Source organism: Schistocerca gregaria, chromosome 5 (genome assembly GCF_023897955.1).
Source record: "Schistocerca gregaria isolate iqSchGreg1 chromosome 5, iqSchGreg1.2, whole genome shotgun sequence".
In the NCBI taxonomy this organism is placed as follows: domain Eukaryota; kingdom Metazoa; phylum Arthropoda; class Insecta; order Orthoptera; family Acrididae; genus Schistocerca; species Schistocerca gregaria.
This window is the reverse complement of record NC_064924.1, coordinates 95,753,267-95,775,283: the sequence shown is the minus strand read 5'-3', so window position 1 is coordinate 95,775,283 and position 22,017 is coordinate 95,753,267. Positions and strand designations below refer to the sequence as shown.

The 22,017-nt window shown below is 45.7% G+C and overlaps 1 protein-coding gene across 1 annotated transcript in view; it reads right to left on the bottom strand.

Annotated features, from left to right (window-relative positions):
• The window catches only part of LOC126273242 (methyl farnesoate epoxidase-like), a 179,217-nt gene that overhangs the window by 101,104 nt on the left and 56,096 nt on the right, over positions 1–22,017 (bottom strand). The window contains exon 2 of the mRNA XM_049976787.1: positions 12,913–13,000. Within this exon, the coding sequence (XP_049832744.1) occupies positions 12,913–13,000 (88 nt within the window). The remainder of the gene's footprint in view (positions 1–12,912; positions 13,001–22,017) is intronic.

Sequence of the window (22,017 nt, the reverse complement as noted above, 5' to 3'; positions counted from 1 at the left end):
TCCGATTTTACTGGAACTTCGTACACACCATCGACAGGTATGTAAATGATTAGAGCTATAATTGTGTCTGACACTTAGAACGGTCACCAGAGTGCATTAGTGTAATCCACATCTAATGGTGTTATAAGGCCTGATATGTTACAAACGAGGCGTAAAGGGAGTCATATTTTGAGCGATTACTGAAGGCTACGAGGATCACACGTACTCATGTGAAACTGCGTTATCGGCACCTGACGAAGTTTGAAAGAGCTTTATTGTGAATATCAATTTGGCCAGCTGATTGAATCGTGCAATATCTACATTTCTTGGGCACTCAGATAGACAGTGGCCTGATGCCGAACTGAATGGAAGCACGAGAGTCCACCACATCTCACTACCACAACGATGGATCGCTGCACTGTGCAGCTGGCACATCGTAACTCCTTCACGTCCGTGCCTGCCATCTGAGAACAAGTAGTGGACTCCCAGCAACAATCTGTATCATCCTGTACCACTGGCTGGAGAAGATCAGCAACCAGACTAGGAAATTACTGTCCTATGCGTAGGCTGATGTTAACACCACACAAAAATGACTGCATTTGGAGAGGTGCCATGAATGAATCACAGTACTGCACTGCCTTCGATGATGGTCGATGGCGAGTCTGTCGGCGATCTGGCATGAGGTCTCATTCTTTCAATGTTTTGGATAAGGACAATGGCGATACTCCTAGTCTCATGCTGTGGCTGGTGACTGGAGTGACTGAGAGCACAAAGGTACATCATGGACATCCAGCTGCCTCATGTGTTACCTCCCATGCGACAGTACGGTGGTACCAGTTTTCAACAGGACAGTGCTCGTCCGCACATGGAACTCATGCCTATCAACTGTCTGAATGAAGCTGCGATACTTCTGTGGCTACGAAGATTCCCAGATCTGTCCCCAACAGCACGTTTGTTGGGTCACTGGACTCGCATTTGGAGGGGTGATGGTCCAGATCACCGTCTGGCCGTCGATATTTCCCAAGATCGCTCCAGGCAACCAGCAGTGTCGTTGCTTTGAAAAGAAAACGGCCGATTTCCTCCCCCATCATTTAGTAATGCGAGCTCTGTCTTAATGTCCACATTGTCTATGACATGTAAAATTCTAACGTTCGTTTCTTCTTCCTTTTTTTCGTGATTGGGATCACACATGGATGTGAACTCTCTCCCGCTGCCAGTGTCGAGGATATCAAGGACCAGTACACCACTTGCAAGTCACCACGCCTCATGAGAAGAAGCTTAATGACGCCCTCCGCAACCGTAACAGGGCATTCATCCAGGCCAAAAGGGCACAACATCAGAGTGATAAATGGTATCTTACGGTCACGTTCTTTGCAAATTTCTCTCGATTTTTGTAATCACTGAAATAACATCATGTCATATTATCCTTCTCAATCCGTAAAGTTTCGCTTTCTCTTCTATTTCTGGGTGCTTCACTGTTTTGGCAGGCAGTATCGAAACATTGGTTGGCAGAAATAAATTTATTGATCTGGAAGTGTCCATGGTCCTTGGCAATGCGTACACTTATGGAAGTCTGCAGGCTTTTGTGGCCGTTGTCACTGGAGTTAGAATCTTCTAGGTTATTAGGCCGCGTCATGTTTCTTCTAAAATCATCGACGTTTCGACCCCTTTGATGGGATCTGCCTCAGGATCTTCTGGTGTCCAGCAGTAGTGGACACCAGAAGATTCCAAGGAAGATCCCATCAGAGGGGTCGAAACGTCGATGATTTTAGAAGAAACATGACACGGCCTAATAACCCAGAAGTTTTTAACTTCAGTGCGTACACTTCTTCCAGCGATCACCCCATTATTGGAAATCTGGTACACGTCTTTTGGAATGGTGATCAATTAGGTCGTTGTGTTTCACCGGTCTTGACCGAAATCGTTTCCCTTTCAGGAGCATTTTCAGCTTGGGAAATAGCCAAAAGTCACGAGGCGACGTGTCAGAAGAGGGAGAAGCCTGGCCAGCCACGGGAACGTTCTGTTCTGCGAGGAAAGTCTTAATCAGATGCACAGAATGGGCGGGTGAGTTGTCGTGATGAAGCTGCCACGATTTTTCTGCTCACAGATCCAGTCGTTTGAGCAGCACGTCGCGAAGGTGATAGAGGACCTCCTGGTAGTGTTCCTTTGTGATGGTTCGGCTTTGTGCTAGGTACTCATGATGCACCACGGCATTAAAGCCAAAGGATACAGAATCTTAACCTTCACAAATATTTACTGCTGTTATACCATTCACGGTATTGATACCGCTGTTCTGTTTGTACCGTCACTTTATAACTTACTGCAATCCGACGACCGCTCACTATACGGGCCCACTCAAAGACCGACTTCGACTCCCAGCGACTGACGCTTTCTGCTGTTGTGGGCAAAAAAGTACAATGGTGTATGAATGTCTCCCACCACATCTGCATCGAAGAAAGTCTCCCGCTGGTCATCGGTTTACGCTGGAAAGAACAGCTTTTTTCCACACATTTTGCATATGCGCTGACGGAAAAGAATCGCTGCACCGAGATGGAGTTCTGCGAAATAAACGAAAGTTGGTACGCGTGTTTCTACGTCTGAAGAGTCCGCCCCGATAGCTGAGTGATCAGCGTGACGGGTTGCCGTCCTCCGGGCCCAGGTTCGATTCGCGGCTGTGTCGGAGATTTTCTTAGCTCAGGGACTGGGTGTTGTGTTGTCTTCATCATCATTTCATCCCCATCTGGCGCGCAGGTAGCCCAATGTGGCGATGAATGTAATAAGACCTACACCAAGGCGGCCGGACCTGCCCCGCAAGAGGCCTCCCGGCCAATAACGCCAAACGCTCATTTCAGTAACATGTGAAGAATTATGTGTATTGAAATTTCGTGCCAGTCGCATAGGAGTGTCACTAATTGCGCCACTATGCGCACACAAATCAGGTTTGATATAGATACGCTCTGCAACGCTCGTGAGCGTTAGTTACGTTTGAGAGTGGACGTGGTGAGTTGATGTTAGTCAGGGGATATTCTTGACAGAGTTTGAACGATGTCACGTGAAAGGGCTACGAGAAAAGGAACGTTACTTCTGAGATGTCGTTTGTGGAAACCCAGAATCTACTCTGTAGGAATCAACATGGATTCCGGAAACAGCGATCGTGTGAGACCCAACTCGCTTAATTTGTTCATGAGACCCAGAAATTATTAGATACAGGCTCCCAGGTAGGTGCTATTTTCATAGACTTCCGGAAGGCGTTCGATACAGTTCCGCACTGTCGCCTGATAAACGAAGTAAGAGCCTAGAGAATATCAGACCAGCTGTGTGGCTGGATTGAAGAGTTTTTAGCAAACAGAACATAGCATGTTGTTATCAATGGAGAGACGTCTACAGACGTTAAAGTAACCTCTGGCGTGCCACAGGGGAGTGTTATGGGACCATTGCTTTTCACAATATATATAAATGACCTAGTAGATAGTGTCGGAAGTTCCATGCGGCTTTTCGCGGATGATGCTGTAGTATACAGAGAAGTTGCAGCATTAGAAAATTGTAGCGAAATGCAGGAAGATCTGCAGCGGATAGGCACTTGGTGTAGGGAGTGGCAACTGACCCTTAACATAGACAAATGTAATGTATTGCGAATACATAGAAAGAAGGATCCTTTATTGTATGATTATATGATAGCGGAACAAACACTGGTAGCATTTACTTCTGTTAAATATCTGGGAGTATGCGTGCGGAACGCTTTGAAATGGAATGATCATATAAAATTAATTGTTGGTAAGGCGGGTACCAGGTTGAGATTCATTGGGAGAGTCCTTAGAAAATGTAGTCCATCAACAAAGGAGGTGGCTTACAAAACACTCGTTCGACCTATACTTGAGTATTGCTCATCAGTGTGGGATCCGTACCAGATCGGGTTGACGGAGGAGATAGAGAAGATCCAAAGAAGAGCGGCGCGTTTCGTCACAGGGATATTTGGTAACCGTGATAGCGTTACGGAAATGTTTAGCAAACTCAAGTGGCAGACTCTGCAAGAGAGGCGCTCTGCATCGCGGCGTAGCTTGCTCGCCAGGTTTCGAGAGGGTGCGTTTCTGGATGAGGTATCAAATATACTGCTTCCCCCTACTTATACCTCCCGTGGAGATCACGAATGTAAAATTAGAGAGATTCGAGCGCGCACGGAGGCTTTCAGGCAGTCGTTCTTCCCGCGAACCATACGCGACTGGAACAGAAAAGGGAGGTAATGACAGTGGCACGTAAAGTGCCCTCCGCCACACACCGTTGGGTGGCTTGCGGAGTATGAATGTAGATGTAGATGTAGATACTGCACAAAGACTCGGCAGGAATGTAGGCACTGTACATGATTGCTGGCAGCGGTGGCCACGAGAATGTACGGTGGCAAGAAGACATCTCTCCAGACGGCCAGGTCGCACTACCCGGAGGGAAGACCATCATGTTCGGCGTATGGCTCTGGCGCATCTCACTGCATCTGCAGCAACAACATGAGAAGCAGTTGGCACCAAAGTGAGAAAACGAACCGTTACAAATTACAAATTAAAGCAACAAACTGAAATTTTGCAATGTTGCGTTTATTTTGCCACAGAACACTATAAAACGGCTCTGAGCACTGTGCGACTTAACTTCTGAGGTCATCCGTCGCCTGGAACTTAGAACTAATTAAATCTAACTAACGTAAGGATATCACACACATCCATGTCCGAGGCTGGATTCGAACCTGCGACCGTAGCGGTCGCTCGGTTCCAGACTGTAGGGTCTAGAACCGCACGGCCACTCCGGCCGGCCAGAACAGTATAAACTGGTCATAGTAAAGTAGAAATAATGTATGGAATACAGAACGTAAACAACTGCAACGTGCATAACGGTAGACAAAAATGTTCTTCGTTTGTTCCAACTTAATGGATTTGCACACACATTCCAACAACTGGTTAATGTGCTCAGTATAGGGTGTGACCACCTCTGGCAGCAATACAAGCCTGACAGCGAAGAGGCATGCTGTGAATAATGTCGTCAGTCGCATGTTGATGTAATAACTCCCATTCTTCCTGTAGAGCTGCTCACAGTCTTGGAGAGTGGTTGGTCGATGCTTACTTGATGCAATCTGTCTCCCTACTGCATCCCAGACTTGTTCTATGGGATACAAATCTGGAGAGCGTGCAGGCCACCCCATGCGTGCAGTATCTTCTGTTTCCAAGAAAACGCCCACCACCCGTGCTATATAAGGTCGAGCATTGTTGTCCATCAGTACGAAGTCTGGGCCCACAACGTTTTTGTCCTGAAATAGTATTACACGTGTCCTCGAGATGCGAATCAATCGAGAACTACTCACCAGGTAGTGTCACAGGCCCTCTGCTGTTCCTGATTTATATAAATGATCTAGGTGATAATCTGAGCAGCACCCTTAGATTGTTTGCAGATGACGCTGTAATTTACCGCCCAGTAAAATCATCAGATGATCAATTCCAATTAGAAAATGATCTACAGAGAATTTCTGTATGGTACGGAAAGTGGCAATTAGCACTAAACAAAGAAAAGTGCGAGGTCATCCACATGGTTACTAAAACAAATCCGATAATTTTGAGGTATACGATAAATCGCACAAAGCAAAGGGGTGTCATTTCGACTAAATACCTAGCAATTCAATTACGAGCAACTTAAATTGGAAAGACCACATAGGTAATGTTGTGGGGAAGGCGAAACAAAGACTGCGCTTTGTTGGCAGAACACTTAGAAGATGCGACAAACCCACTAAAGAGACAGCCTGTCTATCCTCTGCTGGAATATTGCTGCGCGATATGGGATCCTTACCAGGTGGGATTGATGGAGGACATCGAAAAATTGCAAAGAAGGGCAGCTCGTTTCGTGTTATCGCGCAATAGTGGTGAGAGTGTCACTGATATGAAACGCGAGTTGGGGTGACAGTCACCGAAACAAAGGCGGTTTTCTTTGCGGCGAGATCTATTTACAAATTTCAAACTTTCTCTTCCGAATGTGAAAATATTTGGTTGACCCATACCTACGTACAGAGAAATGATCATAATAATAAAATAAGAGAAATAAGAGCTCCAACGGAAAGATTTAAATGTTTCTTTTTTCCCATTAGAGAGTGAAATGGTACAGAAGTAGTATGTAAATGGTTCGATGAACCCTCTGTCAGGCACTTAAGTGTGAATTGAAGAGTAACCATGTAGATGTAGACCTCGCAACAACCGCAAATGAGGTCCAAAGATCTTGTCAGGAGACCTGACACCAGTTAAACCTTGACAGTTCACCCGTACAATTTCATGAAGAGGAGTTCGAGTGGTAAACATAACCGCCGCCCACACCATTAGGCATCCTCGAGAATCACTCTCCAGACTAAACCGGGACTCATCTGTGAAAACAACATTGGACAATGTTGGACCGTCCAGGTGACATGTTGATGACTCCACTCTAGACGTTCCCTTCTGTGAAGACGCGTCAGAGGTACACATACAGCAGATTTTCGACAATAAAGGCCACTTTGCTGAAATCTTCTGCACACCGTTTGCCTCGATACAATACGTCTGGTGAATGCTACGAGTTCACACACCAGTTACTGTACAGTACTAAGGCGGTACTGTCGTACCCTTACAGGCAAATAATGGTCCCCTCTTCTGAAGTCACAAGTGGTCAGCCCTGCCCTTGTCTCCGGGATACAGTTTCGGTCTCTACAAACTGTCGTCCATCCGACCAACAACAGCTCACATTAAGCCATCGGGCACATCAGTATACGGCTGTCCCGTTTCCTATCTTTATACGGCCCTTCGCCGCAAAGACTCTAACAGACATCTTCTCTGTGCTACACTGCACTGTCTTTGACTGTGTACAAAGTGTAACTAGGCTGTTTAGGTTTTTATGCTGGTAACGCCATGTAGCGCTCTATATGAAAATCACTGGCTCTGTTGTGTGCAGTCTGTGGCTAGTTTGCATTGTTGGAACATTCGCCATTGTAGTGTTGGGCATTTGGATGTAAACAGCACGTAGCGTTGCGCAGTTGGACGTGAGCCTCCAGCAGTGGTGGATGTGAGGAGAGATGGCGGAGTTTTGAGAGCGGATGACCTGGACGTGTGTCCATCAGAGACACTAAATTTGTAAGACTGGATGTCATGAACTGATATATATATGAACACTATTAAGATCAATACATTGTTTGTTCTCTATCAAAATCTTTCATTTGCTGACTATGCCTATCAATAGTTAGTGCCTTCAGTAGTTAGAATATTTCATTTAGCTGGCAGCATTGGCGCTCAGTGTATTGCAGTAATTCGAGTAACGAAGATTTTTGTGAGGTAAGTGATTCATGAAAAGTATAGGTTATTGTTAGTCAGGGTCATTCTTTTGTAGGGATTTTTGAAATTCAGATTGCGTTGCGCTAAAAATATTGTTTGTCAGTTTAGTGTTGACCAGAATAAGTAAAGAGAGAAATGTCTCGAGTATGTTTAGTTTTGCTCAGCTGCTTGAAAATTAAATAACGTAGAGGTTTATCAGCACAGTGATTCACAAATTTTTCTGAGGGGACGTTTCAAAAGCGATTGTGGACGTGGGGCTACCTCGTTTCGTAGGTGCCCTGACGTCGCCGTTGACATGGCTGTCCGTTGACTGGAATGCTATCGTCCCTGCAGAACACACTCGTACAGACATCTGGTTGGCATATTGTACGATTATATCGTGAATTACACACAGGACGGGGAAACAGCGTTCTGTTACTTTACTTTTGGACACTAGTGGAGTTACTTCAAGGACAGCGCGAGCCAGACGCCTTGTAACGCTCTTTCCAGTGACCCTAAACTATCGCCATTTGCGACTTAAGTGGTGGAGTCAAGTGAGAGCTCGCTGGAGGGGAGAGTGGATATCTGTTGATGAAAGCTGGTTGTGCCTCGGTGCATGTGATGGTCGTGTGTTGGTTAGGAAGAGGCGAGTTGAGGACCTGCAGCTAATCTTTCTGCGCGCTAGGCACACTGGACGTACACCTAGAATTGTGGTCTGGGGTGCGATTTCGTATGACAGCAGGAGCACTCTCGTGCTTATCCCACGGACATCAGTGAGCAGCATTCCACGGGCAGTTTTCCAACAGGAAAGCACTCATCCACATACCGCTGTTGTGAACCAATATGCTCCACAGACTGTTCACATGTCGTCTTGACCTCCTCGATCAGCAGATCTGTCTTCAATCTCGCATATATGGGACATCATCGGATGACAACTTCAGCGTCATTTACAAACAGCATTAAGTGTTCCCCTATTGGCCGACCACGTGCAACAGGTACGCAATTCTATCCCACACACTGGCATCCAACACCTGTACTACACAATGCATGCACGTTTGCATGGTTGCATTCAACATTCTAGCGGTTCAACCGATTAGTAATGTATCAGCATTTCACATTTGCAATGGCTTATCTCACGCTTACATTAACTTGTATTTTTCCATGTTAATCACTTAAATATGTTACCTACACTCATCCTCATAAATTAAGGATAAATGCAGAATGTGGTGCCACACAACGTGGCACTACACGAAAATGGCGCTAATAGCATAGGCACATAGCGAACACACATGACTCAGATCTGTAAGTACACGGTATTGGTGATAAGTCAGAAAATCGTCCCGAAACACATGTGCTACAAAACGCCACTGTTTCTTGCGCATGTACCCCGACATCAATATGGGATATGTCCCCATGCACACATACACATTCCTCACAACGGGGTGGCATACTCTGGATTAGGTGGTCGAGCAGCTGTTGGGGTATAACCTCCCATTCTTGCAAGAATGCCTGTCGGAGCTCCTGAAGTGTCCTAGGGGTTTGAAGACGTGTAGCGATACGTCGACCGAGAGCATCCCAGACATGCTCGATGGTGTTCAGGTCTGGAGAAGAGGCAGGTCACTCTATTCGCCTGATATCTTCTGTTTCAAGGTACTCCTCCACGATGGCAGCTTGGTGGAGCCGTGTGTTATCGTCCATCAGGTGGAAGGTGGGACGCACTGCACCCTTGAAAAGGCGGACATACTGGTGCAAAATGACGTCCCGATACACCTGACCTGTTACAGTTCCTCTGTCAAAGACACGCAGGGACATTAAGGGGTTGGTATCTGATAACTGGTTCACGCCAGATGAAACCCCGGCGAGAATCACTGTTCAAACTTTACCTGGACTCATCCGTGAACATAATCTGGGACCACTGTTCCAATAACCATGTACTGTGTTCTTGACACCAGGCTTTACGGGCTCTTCTGTGACCAGGTGTCAGTGGAATGCACCTTGTAGGTCTCCAGGCAAATAAACCATGTCTGTTCAGTCGTCTGTAGACTGTATGTCTGGAGACAACTGTTCAGTGGCTGCGGTAAGGTGCCGAGCAAGGCTACCTGCAGTAATCCGTGGCCGTCTGCGGTCAATGATGGTGTTGTACACTGTGTACGTCCCGTACTGTAGGCCGGAACACGTTTCCTGTCTTCTGGAATCGTTTCCATAATCTTGAGATCACACTTTGTGGCACACAGAGGGCCCGTACTACGACCTACTGTGTTTGACCAGCCTCCAGTCACCCTAGCATTCTACCCCTCATAACGTTGTCAATATGTGTTCTTTGAGCCATTTTCAACACACAGTCACCATTAGGACGTCTGAAAACGTCTGCACACTTACTGGCTGCACCGTACTCTGACATGCACCAACACACCTCTGCTTATGTGGACTGCTGCCAGCGCCACCATGCGACGACCGCAGGTCAAATGCTCCACATGGCCATACCCCAAGGTGATTTAAACCCGCAAATCGCCCACCAGAGCGTTGTTTCGCCATGTATCAGCATTATCCTTAATTTATGAGTATGAGTGTAGAAAAATGTATTCCCGAAATTTCATGTGTTTCGGTTTTTTCCGTCAGTATGTAAGAAATTCGTGGCTCTTTGAAGAGTAATTGGATTCGTTTCACTTCTTATCCCGATTTATCTATCTAAATGTACTGCACTGAAACTGTCTACACACAACACTGCAAGTTTCGACGACATGCGCCGTGTTCCTTGTGTTGAAACAAACTTGTTCCATTCAGTCACGGCACTTTGGTGGATAACAGCAGTGCCCACATTAGTCTTCGCCTTCGAGCTTGTGTCCAGTCCTGCTTGTCCCTGTCTCGGGTTTGTATTCCCGGCTGTGATAGTTACACATTTTCAATCATACACTGAGGTATGAATTGGGTTACTGATGAAAATGGCCGATATTGACATACTGTATAAGTTCGCCGAACATACTAGTAGAGCGTCACAGCGACTCAATGCTGAGCAATGGCAACCATATTGCCATACTTCCGCATCTGCACATAGGTGCATACGAGAAACCAGGTCCTGTCGTTTTGGGTTGTACATTTTAATGAATGGGTATTACATTTTTTTCAGTGTTTTGAAACTATTTTCACAGAAACAAACGCCACTGGGATAACAAAGAGAGTAAATCGCAAGTACGTTTGAAGGGTGTATGTGTCTATAATTTTAGAGCTAATTTTTTTTTGTTTTTGGATGTCTTAAAACGCGCATTTAGTATTCGTATCTGATAGTTAAGTGCATGCAGCCTCGTACGAGACACCGCGCTGCCCGGAAACTAGTTAGGTCATCTTTTCTCTGCAAAGACGAGCAGTTGTTAAATGTTGATCGTGCGCGGGTGATTACTGTTGATTGTGAGGAGAGGAGATAAGTGTTGTGACGGGGTGGCGTGGTCCTGAGTTTGTATCGGAAGACGAAAATCATGGGGAGCATTGACAATTATTTTATTGATCTGATGGAAGATATTACTATTACAAAAGGAATATCATTAAGCATTGAATTAGAGAGAATTACTAAGGTAGATACTATCTTGAGAAGGTTGACATTTAAGTTAACGAATGAATATATCTTACTTTATTGCGGCAGCATTTAGTTAGGCATTATTAGTTCAACACTTGACATCCAAATCAGGAATTTCAAGCTAGTTTTATAAAGTTCTGTCACAATCAATGTTAATGGATTTGAATAAAAATTAATCATTGGTATGAGGACTTCTGTCTTAGAATAAATTTTCATGTACGGGTAATTTTTATATTTCTCCAGTGTTGATCTTAAGTAATTGTAATCTATAATGAAATATTTTCTTATTGCTTACTAAGCGTTCAATGCTGAAATTTTGCAGTTTGAATAATGCCAAGGAATTTCTTTGAGACAAATTTTTTTTAATATATGTAGTTACTTGAGAAGAATTTTTCTCTGGAGAGTAACTCAGATTATCTTGCGTCATTATCCAGCTCCCATTACCTGATGAACATTCTTTTTTATCAGAGATAAATTTTATGAGAACCAAATCTGTATTACGTGTATTTAAGTGATCGCATTGAAATGTCACGACCCTCTATAGTTAGTAGCAACTTAGAAATTGAGATGCGCGCTTCTTTTTCTGCTTTTTTTTTTCCTACGGCAGCAGTGGCACAGCCTTTCCCATTGCAACACAGGTAAGCGAAATACAGGAGATAAGAGTTTATAATTTCATAGGGTCAACTAAAAGTGGTGAGTTTAATTGTTTTCCTTAAAATTCAGAGTAATTTTTAAAGTCAGTGTTGGTTGCGACAGGGAATATTGCATTTACATTCTCGCAGTCAGATTTCCTTTTGCTGCTCACAGACATTTTAATTCTTAACTGTAAACGACAAGTTAACTTCACACATTTCTTTTCTATGAATGGAGTTTTTAGTATGCAAGAGCTTACATTCTTAAAGAGACTATACATTCATAAAAAAGACAGTGTAGAAGTAAACCAAACAGGTGCACATTCCCATAATCTTCTTTATCTTATCATTCACGTTATTATTCTGTAACGAGACACCAGGGACCACGTGTTTTTTATACCATGATATTCAGAGAATATTACTAAAAGCCTCCGAAATGTCGCCTGTGAAGTTTTGGGTTCACCTTGTATACCCAATGAATTCTCACAGAACTCCCAACAATGAATAAATTATTTCCAGCACGAAATGAGTTGAAGGATTTTTAAATGGTCTGATATAACTGAAGAACCTTAAATTGCAGTCGGACAGAAGAAAGGAACGTGAAACAGACTAGTAGGTCATTAGAGATTGGAGACTCGATTTCGAAGGAACCCTCTTGGCTTTCGCCCAATGAGAGTGAACTATTTTTACTTCGATTCCTCTTTTTTTTCCCAAAACTTTTTTTTTAATCTCAGTGTTCCTACCAGCGCGAAAGGAGAACTGTTGGGTTTGTGGCGGATACGCGCTGCCCCCCTCCCCCTCCCCCCCCCCCCCCCCCCCACCACCTTGCCGCCCCTTACCACGTCCTAAACTGTCATAAAAGTTGCTGAGACCCCACATGCCCCGCAAAGAAATCCGTCACATTTCGTGAACGCTTGGCTTCCTGTATGGGCTACGGAATCAGCATGTAATTGAAAAGGTAGCCACTAAAGCTATTAACTTTGTCGTGTCCTGTCGAGAACTTGCGTGCACTTAAACGCGCAGTCAAGATTTATTAAACTCGTCTGAAATAGTTACTCGCACACCGTCGGTTCCGGCTGCTGGCACTCGTAAGACCTGCAGTGTCACGTGCTGTGACGTACGCCCTACGGCCTGTCTTTCTCGTTGAGATTGGTTGTCGTCACCTTGTCATTCATGTCGAAACCACCGAATGAGAAAACTTGTTGCTCTCACATGGATGGGTCTAGTGGCTAGCGTTGTTGCCTCTGGATCACGGGGTCCCGGGTTCGATTCCCGGCCGGGTTGGTGATTTTCTCTACCCAGGGATTGTGTGTTAGTATTGTCCTCATAATATCATCATTAGTGACAGTGGATGGATTGGATTGTGTAAAAATTGGGACTTGGTACGGGCTCTGATGAGCGCCCCAAAAACCAAACATCATCTCACCTGGAGGGAAGTTCTTGGGCTTCATGTTGATCCATCGGTGCAGCACCCAGCACACGACAGCGACGGCGAACAGCACGAGCAGCAGCATCTGCAAACAAGGGAAACTGTCAATCAATTGGCCCTTCATCCTTAATTCCTTAGCTTTGGTAAGTGAACATTTTGGCACGCTAGTTTAAGAATGTGTATGCTTGTCTAGGGCTCCGAATGTTATATGTTCCGGTTGAGGCGGATACCAGCCAGGAAACTTGTAATCCCCAAATATTCAAAACTAAAATAAAAACCAGAATCTGATAAGCCACTCAGGATCTCAAATCAAACACCTTTTAGCCGTCTAGCTTCCAAACTTATTTTATTTGGTTTCCAGTTTCGGCGATTTACTACGCCATCTTCAGGCCCCTGACCGACCTTAGGAAGATTCCACTTCGGTTCTGGTCAAAACAGGGGCCAGCAATACCGATATTAGTATACTTCTGCTTGTTATAGCGATCTTTTCAACCATTATCTGCCGACTGAAGATGGCGTAGTAAATCGCCGAAACTGGCAGCCAAATAAAATACGTTTCGAAACCAGACAGCTGAAAGGTGTTTGATTTCACATCCTGTATCGAACAGCCGAGTCCCGCAGCCATCTCTGGGAAGACGGACATACAGAGACTTGACGAGCCACTTGTTCTACAGTTAGAATATGAGGACTCGCGGGTGTAAAATTTAGTTTAACGCTGGTCTTTCCACTCTGGAGACGCCGACCTCCATAGCTGAGTGATCAGCGTGTCTGACACGTGGAGGACCCGGGTCCAAGAATCTTATGGCAATCAAATATCCTCGCGGGTATTGGTTACAAGTTGGGAGAAATATACAGGCAAAGATTTTACTCAGTTCTTCCTTCGAAACATGAAATCAAACTGAACCATTCAGCTTTATACAAAGTTCGTAGTCTTGAAGCGAACATGACACACATACACTGCTGGAAAAAAATAGTACTCCTCGAAAGAGGCGGTCGATTTTTATCGGATGACGGCATATGCCACCTGGGGCATATTAGATGTACTGATAGTGGTTTCAACGCCGTCCACAATCAGATAGCATAGTGGCATAGCCACAAGTGCGCCATCTCTGTCTATCCTTTCATAGAAAATGCTCACAGCCAGAAGGTTCAGTGTACCCCATCCCATGGTCGAACACCGGACCCTACCTAGGCGTCACTCTGGACCGGCGCCTGACGTGGAAGGCGCACACCAGGGAAGTAAGGAGCAAAGCGCTTGGCAGATTGCGCTTGTTGTACCCCTTACTCAACCCAGCGACGACCCTGCCCCCACACTGCGGCGTAACTCTGTAATTGACACTAATCAGCCCACTGTTAGAGTACGCTGCTGTGGTGTGGGGCAACGACGCCGACTCGTCCATCGCCCAGCTGCAGATGGTCCAGAACAAGGCGCTTAGGTTAGCGCTTCACCTGCCACGAGACTTCAGCACCGGAGAACCCCACAAGAAGGAGTACCGCTGCTAAAACACCGATTCCGGCAGGCGGCACATCGTTTTTGTGCGGCCGCCCGGATGTCGGAGAACGACGTAGTTCGTAACAAAGTGCACTGTTGCCCGACCACAAGGTGACCAGACCTTTTGCAGGAGTGAAGGCACGCCGCAACATGAGCCAGAAGAACTAATAGAAGCAACGCAACCGTGAGGACGATTCAGACGGGAAGGCAACTTCCAACACCCCCAGAATAAGAGAAAAGGCGTGATCCGCTCATCCTACAACTCACCGGAGTACGAAGCTCCGTGAATTTGAGTAGCGTAGGTTCAGTGTAATGCAAACGTGTGAAGCAAGCAGGCAACCATGCCACAGAGACGCACTCGTGCTTCCTGTAGCCAACTTAACAGATTTGAAAAGGGTCAAATTGTGGCCTTCCGAGAGGCGGGATGGTGCTTCCGTAGAATACCCATACAAGTTGGACGTGCTGCGTCAGTTGTGCAACGATGCTGGTATCAGCGGTCACGTGAACATTCTAACACCCGTGGACGAGGTTCTGGATGTCCACGCAAAACAGAAACCCGTCAAGATCGTGCTACTGTAAGAGCAGCAGTGGCAGATCGTACAGCACAGTAAAGAGGGCTCGTGAGTTCCGACGTGTCAACACGAACTGTTGCGAACTGGTTGTTAGTAGTGGAACTACGGGCACACATATCTCCAACCTGTTTTCCATTCACGACACATCATCGATGTGCACGGGTCGACTGTCGTCGGAAGGTCAGTTGGAAGATGGAGTGGCGCGTCGTTATCTTCAGTGAAGAAAGCGGATTCTGCCTGCACGCAAGTGATGGTTGTTTGCGGGTCCGATGCAGACCCGGTGAGCGCTTTCTGGCAGAGTGCATTCGAGCAAAACGCACTGTTCGCACCCCAGGCCTTATGGTCGGGATCCGATGAACTAAAACTCTCGTATACCTTTAGTGTTCCTGAAAGGAACGCCACCCAGCGCTCGAGACGTGCAGAGTGTTGTTGGAGCCGTTCTTGCCACAAGGTGGTATGCCTTTCCAACATGATAATGCTCGCCCATACACTGCCCATGAAACTCAACATGCTCTGCAAAGCGTGCAGCAACTTCCCTGGCCAGCACGTTCTCCCGTCTTGGGTCCAATCGAGCACTTGTGGGATATGATGTGATGAGAAGTGAGTCGGGCGACTCGGCAACCAACAGCTCCAGAGCTAAGTGAAAAAGTCGCGCAGGCGTGGCACGACGTACCCTAGGACAGTATTCGACTGGATGCCAGAGTCAGCGCCTCCACTGCCACCTGTTGGGGCTGCACCACGCACTGATATGGGTGTTTCAGTCAGGGTCGATACCTGGTACCATAGAACCGCTTATGCTATCGATCTGTGAATATCTGTAAATATAATGATTTTAGGTACTCCACAACTGTTGCAACAATAAATCTTGAGTGAACTGGAAACCTCTAGATGGATGTACTAATATTATTTCCGGCAGTGTATTTCTTCCAAAAAAAATTATTAAAATTTGTAATTGAGTGAGGGACGAACTGTACATTCTGACGAGAACCTTCAAAAATGCGATAAATGTGGTGTCACCGCGAGACACCACACTTGCTAGGTGGTAGCCTTTAACTCGGCCGCGGTCCGTTAGTATACGTCGGTCCCGCGTGTCGCCACTATCAGTGATTGCAGACCGAGCGGCGCCACACGGCAGGCCTAGTCTAGAGAGACTCCTTAGCACTCGCCCCAGTTGTACAGCCGACTTTGCTAGCGATGGATCACTGTCTACACACGCTCTCATTTGCAGAGACGACAGTTTAGCATAGCCTTCAGCTACGTCATTTGCTACGACCTAGCAAGACGCCATATTCAGTTACTATTCTGAACAGATAATATTGTGAATCGTGTACCGTCAGGAGCGACGTTCATCATTAATGGATTAAAGTTAAGTCTCAAACTAATTAGTCTGCTTTCTGAATTCTAATTCCTTCTCATGTTCCAGACCTTATGTCAGTAGAGTTCTTCCCTCCTCACGCCAGACTGCGTGAGCTAAAACGCGTGCATTTCGGCCTTCTCTCGTAACACGTAGTTGGCTCTTCTGCCAACACAACAATAAATGTCGACCATGTTTTTAGACCAGATTTGAATTTTTCCCTGACGCTAAACAAAAGGCATTTGCCTGGCTTGACTTCATTTCTTGCCAAACTCAAAGCCACTGATAAAAGCCACTGGTATACATAAATTTATCTACTGCTTGCCACTGCAACACTGGAAGCTTAAATCTCATCTAGAAAGCAGATATTGATCGTCAGCAGACAATTATTTGCATGTATTTGTAATCTTCGAGACGGATTAAGAAACTTAACTGACGATGAAGACTACGAATTAGTCTCTGATACAATCACTTAATGGAACAAGGTATTTGGGACACTCACGTTAAGTTATAAACAAAATAGACTTAAAGTGCGGGTTTGAGATCACATATGATAATTCAACAAACAACTGTTTGGTGTAACTTCATAACATAAATAACATACATATCACACCTTCGATTCCTTGTTTAATGTAAAAAATTTGAAGGATATACCGATGATTGTTAAGCTATGCATCAACACTGTAAAACTTTGCAGTTTATTGTATTAGGTTGGTGCATACGTTCATAGCGTTTGCCCATAAGTTTAATAGACAGAACAGACACACAGTACAGGCAAGCTGTACAGTTGTTTTAGTAATGCCAAAACAGAGCGATTTATCTGGTGTCCAAAAGTGCGTGACCATTGGCTTTGGGGCCAAGGGTGGAAGCATTTCTGAAACGGCTAAGTTTGTAAACAGTTTATGTGCCACCGCGGTTAAATTTTACGTGGTGCATGACAAAATCCAAAACTGGCGCTGAAGCAATTGTACTGCACCATGAACCACAGTTGGTAGGGGTAAGTGATAGGCATCCCTGAGGTTGTGAAGGAACTGCATGGGTTGAAAATAAATAAATCGCCAGGTCCTGATGGGATTCCAGTTCGGTTTTACAGAGAGTACCCTACTGCACTGGCTCCTTACTTAGCTTGCATTTATCGCGAATCTCTTGCCCAACGTAAAGTCCCGAGTGAGTGGAAAAAAAGCGCAAGTGACGCCTGTATATAAGGTGCGTAGAAGGACGGATCCTCAAAATTATCCTTAACATCGGTTTGTTGCAGCATTCTCGAACATATTCTCAGTTCGAATATAATTAATTTCCTTGAGACAGCGAGGTTGCTGTCCATGCATCAGCGCGGCTTTAGAAAGCATCGCTCCTGCGAAACGCAACTCGCCCTTTTTTGACATGATATCTTGCGAACCGTGGATGAAGGGTATCAGACGGATGCCATATTCCTTGACTTCCGGAAAGCGTTTGACTCGGTGCCCCACTGCAGACTTCTAACTAAGGTACGAGCATATGGGATTGGTTTCCAGATATGTGAGTGGCTCGAAGACTTCTTAAGTAATAGAACCCAGTACGGTGTCCTCGATGGTGAGTGTTCATCGGAGGTGACGGAATCATCTGGAGTGCCCAGGGAAGTCAGGTAGGTCCGCTGTTGTTTTCTATCTACATAAATGATCTTTTGGATAGGGTGGACAGCAATGTGCGGCTGTTTGCTGATGATACTGTGGTGTACGGGAAGGTGTCGTTGTTGAGTGACTGTAGGAGGCTTCAAGATGACTTGGACAGAATATGTGATTGGTGTAAAGAATGGCAGCTAATTTTAAATATAGATGAATGTAAATTAATGCAGATGAATAGGAAAAATAATCCGGTAATGTTTGAATACTCCATTAGTGGTGCAGCGCTTGACACAGTCACGTCGATTAAATATTTGGGCGTAACATTGCAGAGCGATATGAAGTGGGACAAGCATGCAATGGCAGTTGTGGGGAAGGCGGATAGTCGTCTTCGGTTCATTGGTAGAATATTGGGAAGATGTGGTCATCTGTAAAGGAGACCATTTATAAAACACTAATACGGCCTATTCTTGAGGACTGCTCGAGTGTCTGGGATCCCTATCAGGTCGGATTGATGGAGGACATAGAAGCAATCCAGAGGCAGGCTGCTAGATTTGTTACTGGTAGGTTTGATAATCACGCGAGTGTTACGGAAATGCTTCAGGAACTCGGGTGGGCGTCTCTAGAGGAAAGGAGGCGTTCTTTTCGTGATCGCTACTGAGGAAATTTAGAGAACCAGCATTTGAGGCTGACAGCAGTACAATTTTACTGCCGCCAACTTATATTTCGCGGAAAGACCACAAAGATAAGATAAGATAAGAGAAATTAGGGCTCGTACAGAGGCATATAGGCAGTCATTTTTCCCTCGTTCTGTTTGGGAGTGGAACAGGGAGAGAAGATGTTAGTTGCGGTACGAGGTACCCTCCGCCACGCACCGTATAGTGGATTGCGGAGTATGTATGTAGATGTAGATGTAAAAGTGATGGCTGCAATGTCCACAAAGATAAGATAAGAGAAATTAGGGCTCGTACAGAGGCATATAGGCAGTCATTTTTCCCTCGTTCTGTTTGGGAGTGGAACAGGGAGAGAAGATGTTAGTTGCGGTACGAGGTACCCTCCGCCACGCACCGTATAGTGGATTGCGGAGTATGTATGTAGATGTAGATGTAAAAGTGATGGCTGCAATGTCCACAAAGATAAGATAAGAGAAATTAGGGCTCGTACAGAGGCATATAGGCAGTCATTTTTCCCTCGTTCTGTTTGGGAGTGGAACAGGGAGAGAAGATGTTAGTTGCGGTACGAGGTACCCTCCGCCACACACCGTATGGTGGATTGCGGAGTATGTATGTAGATGTAGATGTAAAAGTGATGGCTGCAATGTGTATGGGCGAACAGACAAAAAACTGATCGGCCAGACGAACCAAGTCTCCTCAACACCCGTTCAGCGAACATTGCCGAGCATGCGGTTCTGCAGTAGGCGCCTGGTTCATGCACTGCTGACTGCTGTTCACCGGCCACAAGGCCTGGAATTCGCACGCCAGTACTGCAACTCGACGTCTACTGGGTGGCTTCAGGTGGCCTTTTCAGATGAATCACGTTAGCATGTATGGCCTTGCAACAAAAGTCGAAAGGGTCCAGCCCGGAGGGGAGAGCATTATGGTGTGGCAAGTGTTTTCATGGCATTCCCTGGGTGATATCGTCATTCTGGGAGACACAATGAATCGACACATCTATTCATCTATCTTTGGGGTCCATGTTCACCCTTTCTTGCAATTTATTTCTTTTTTTTTTTCGTCGCCACGTTGGCATCTACCAGCAGGACTATACAACTTTTTAAACAGATCGCAGTGGTTCGAAGAGCACCAGCAAACACCTCAGGTTTGAACACAATCAAGGATTTCTAGAACCACATCAGTAGGGCTGTTCGCGCCATGGGTCCTCAACCGAGAACCCAGCGATCCAGCGCAGTTGGCCACGACACCAGAATCGGTATAGCTCCGCATCCACGGTCGATACCTTGCAAAACCTCGGTGACTCTATTCCTGCACGTGCAAGCTGTAAATGGTTCAAATGGCTCTGAGCACTATGGGACTTAACTTCTGAGGTCATCAGTCCCCTAGAACTTAGAACTAATCAAAACTAACTAACCTAAGGACATCACACACATCCATGCCCGAGGCAGGATTCGAACCTGCGACCGTAGCAGTCGCACGGCTCCGGACTGCGCGCCTAGAACCGCGAGACCACCGCGGCCGGCAAACAGTGGTTCAAGTGTTCAAATGTGTGTGGAATCTTATGGGACTTAACTGCTAAGGTCATCAGTCCCTAAGTTTACACACTACTTAACCTAAATTATCCTAAGGACAAACACACACTCCCATGCCAGAAGGGGAACTCGAACCTCCGCCGGGACCAGCCGCATAGTCAATGACTGCAGCGCCCTAGACCGCTCGGCTAATCGCGCGCGGCTAAACAGTGGTTATTCAGGCTTTTTGCAGGTAGTCGCATTAATGTTACTGGACCGTGTATATAAGTCATATTGTCTATTTTTGTTAACGGTGTTCTATGGGAACAGTTTTTGTTTGTGACTGTACAGAGGACGTTACTCGTTATTATTTGTATTATTTATATTCGACTTGATTGCTTCTATACTGTAAAGTATGAGGGTAATCCCATCTCCACCTCCGTCTGCATCTACATCTACATCCATACGCCGCAAGCCATCTGACGGTGTGTGGTGGAGGGTACCTTGAGTATCTCTATCTGTTCTCCCTTCTATGCCAGTCTCGTATTGTTCGTCGAAAGAAGGATTGTCGGTATGCTTCTGTGTGGGCTCTAATCTCTCTGATTTTATCCTCATGGTCTCTTCGCGATATATACGTAGGAGGGAGCAATATACTGCTTGATTCCTCGGTGAAGGTAAGTTCTCGAAACTTCAACAAAAGGCGGACCGAGATACTGAGCGTCTCTCCTGCAGTCTTCGACTGGAGTTTATCTATCATCTCCGTAACGATTATTACTAAATGATCCTGTAGCGAAGCACGTGCTCTCCGTTGGATCTTCTCTATCTCTTCTATCAACCATATCTGGTACGGATCCCACACTGCTGAGTAGTATTGAAGCAGTGGGCGAAGAAGTGTACTGTAACCTACTTCCTTTGTTTTCGGATTGCATTTCCTCAGGATTCTTCCAATGAATCACAGTCTGGCATCTGCTTTACCGACGATCAACTTTGTATGATCATTCCATTTTACTCCCAGATAACTTATGTAATTAACTGCTTCCAGTTTCTGACCTGCTATATTGTAGCTAAATGATAAGGGAGCTTTCTTTCTATGTATTCGCAGCACATTACACTTGAGATTGAATTGCCATTCGCTGCACCATGCGTCAATTCGCTGCAGATCCTCCTGCATTTCAGTACAATTTTCCATTGTTACAACTTCTCGATATACCACAGCATCATCCGCAAAAAGTCTCAGTGAACTTCCGATGTTATCCACAAGGTCATATATGTATACTGTGAATAGCAACGGTCCTACGACACTCCCCTGCGGCACACCTGAAATCACTCTTACTTTGGAAGACTTCTCTCCATTGAGAATCAGAGAAGTAAGGTCTCTTATGTCTTCAATTTTTGTAGGCCCTGTGACAGTTATTGTATGCCCATGTCTTCAGCAGCTCGTCGCCATGCTGTTTACAAAGTAATGAACCTCCTCCTTCACCTCGTCGTCGGAGCTGAATCGCTGGGACCACAATTAACGCTGACGTGTACTGTGAGAGACTGAAAAAAACCCAAACGGGCAATTCAGAACCGGAGAAGAGGAATGTTGAGCAAGGGCGTACAAATTCTCCAGGAGAACACTCGCCCACACATCGCTCGGCAAACCGTTTCTCTCCTGCAACAGTTTCAGTGGAACATAATCATCCACCCACCCACTAGTCCTGACTTGGCGCCCAGTGTCTATCACCTGTTCCCCAGGTTCAAAGAACATTTGGCCGGAAAGCGATTTAGCTCCGACGACGAAGTGAAAGAAGACGTTCATAACTTTCGAAACAGCATGGCGGATAGCTGGTATGACATGGGCATACAAAAGCTTCCATAGCATCTACAAAAATGCATGACACAAATGGTGATTACGT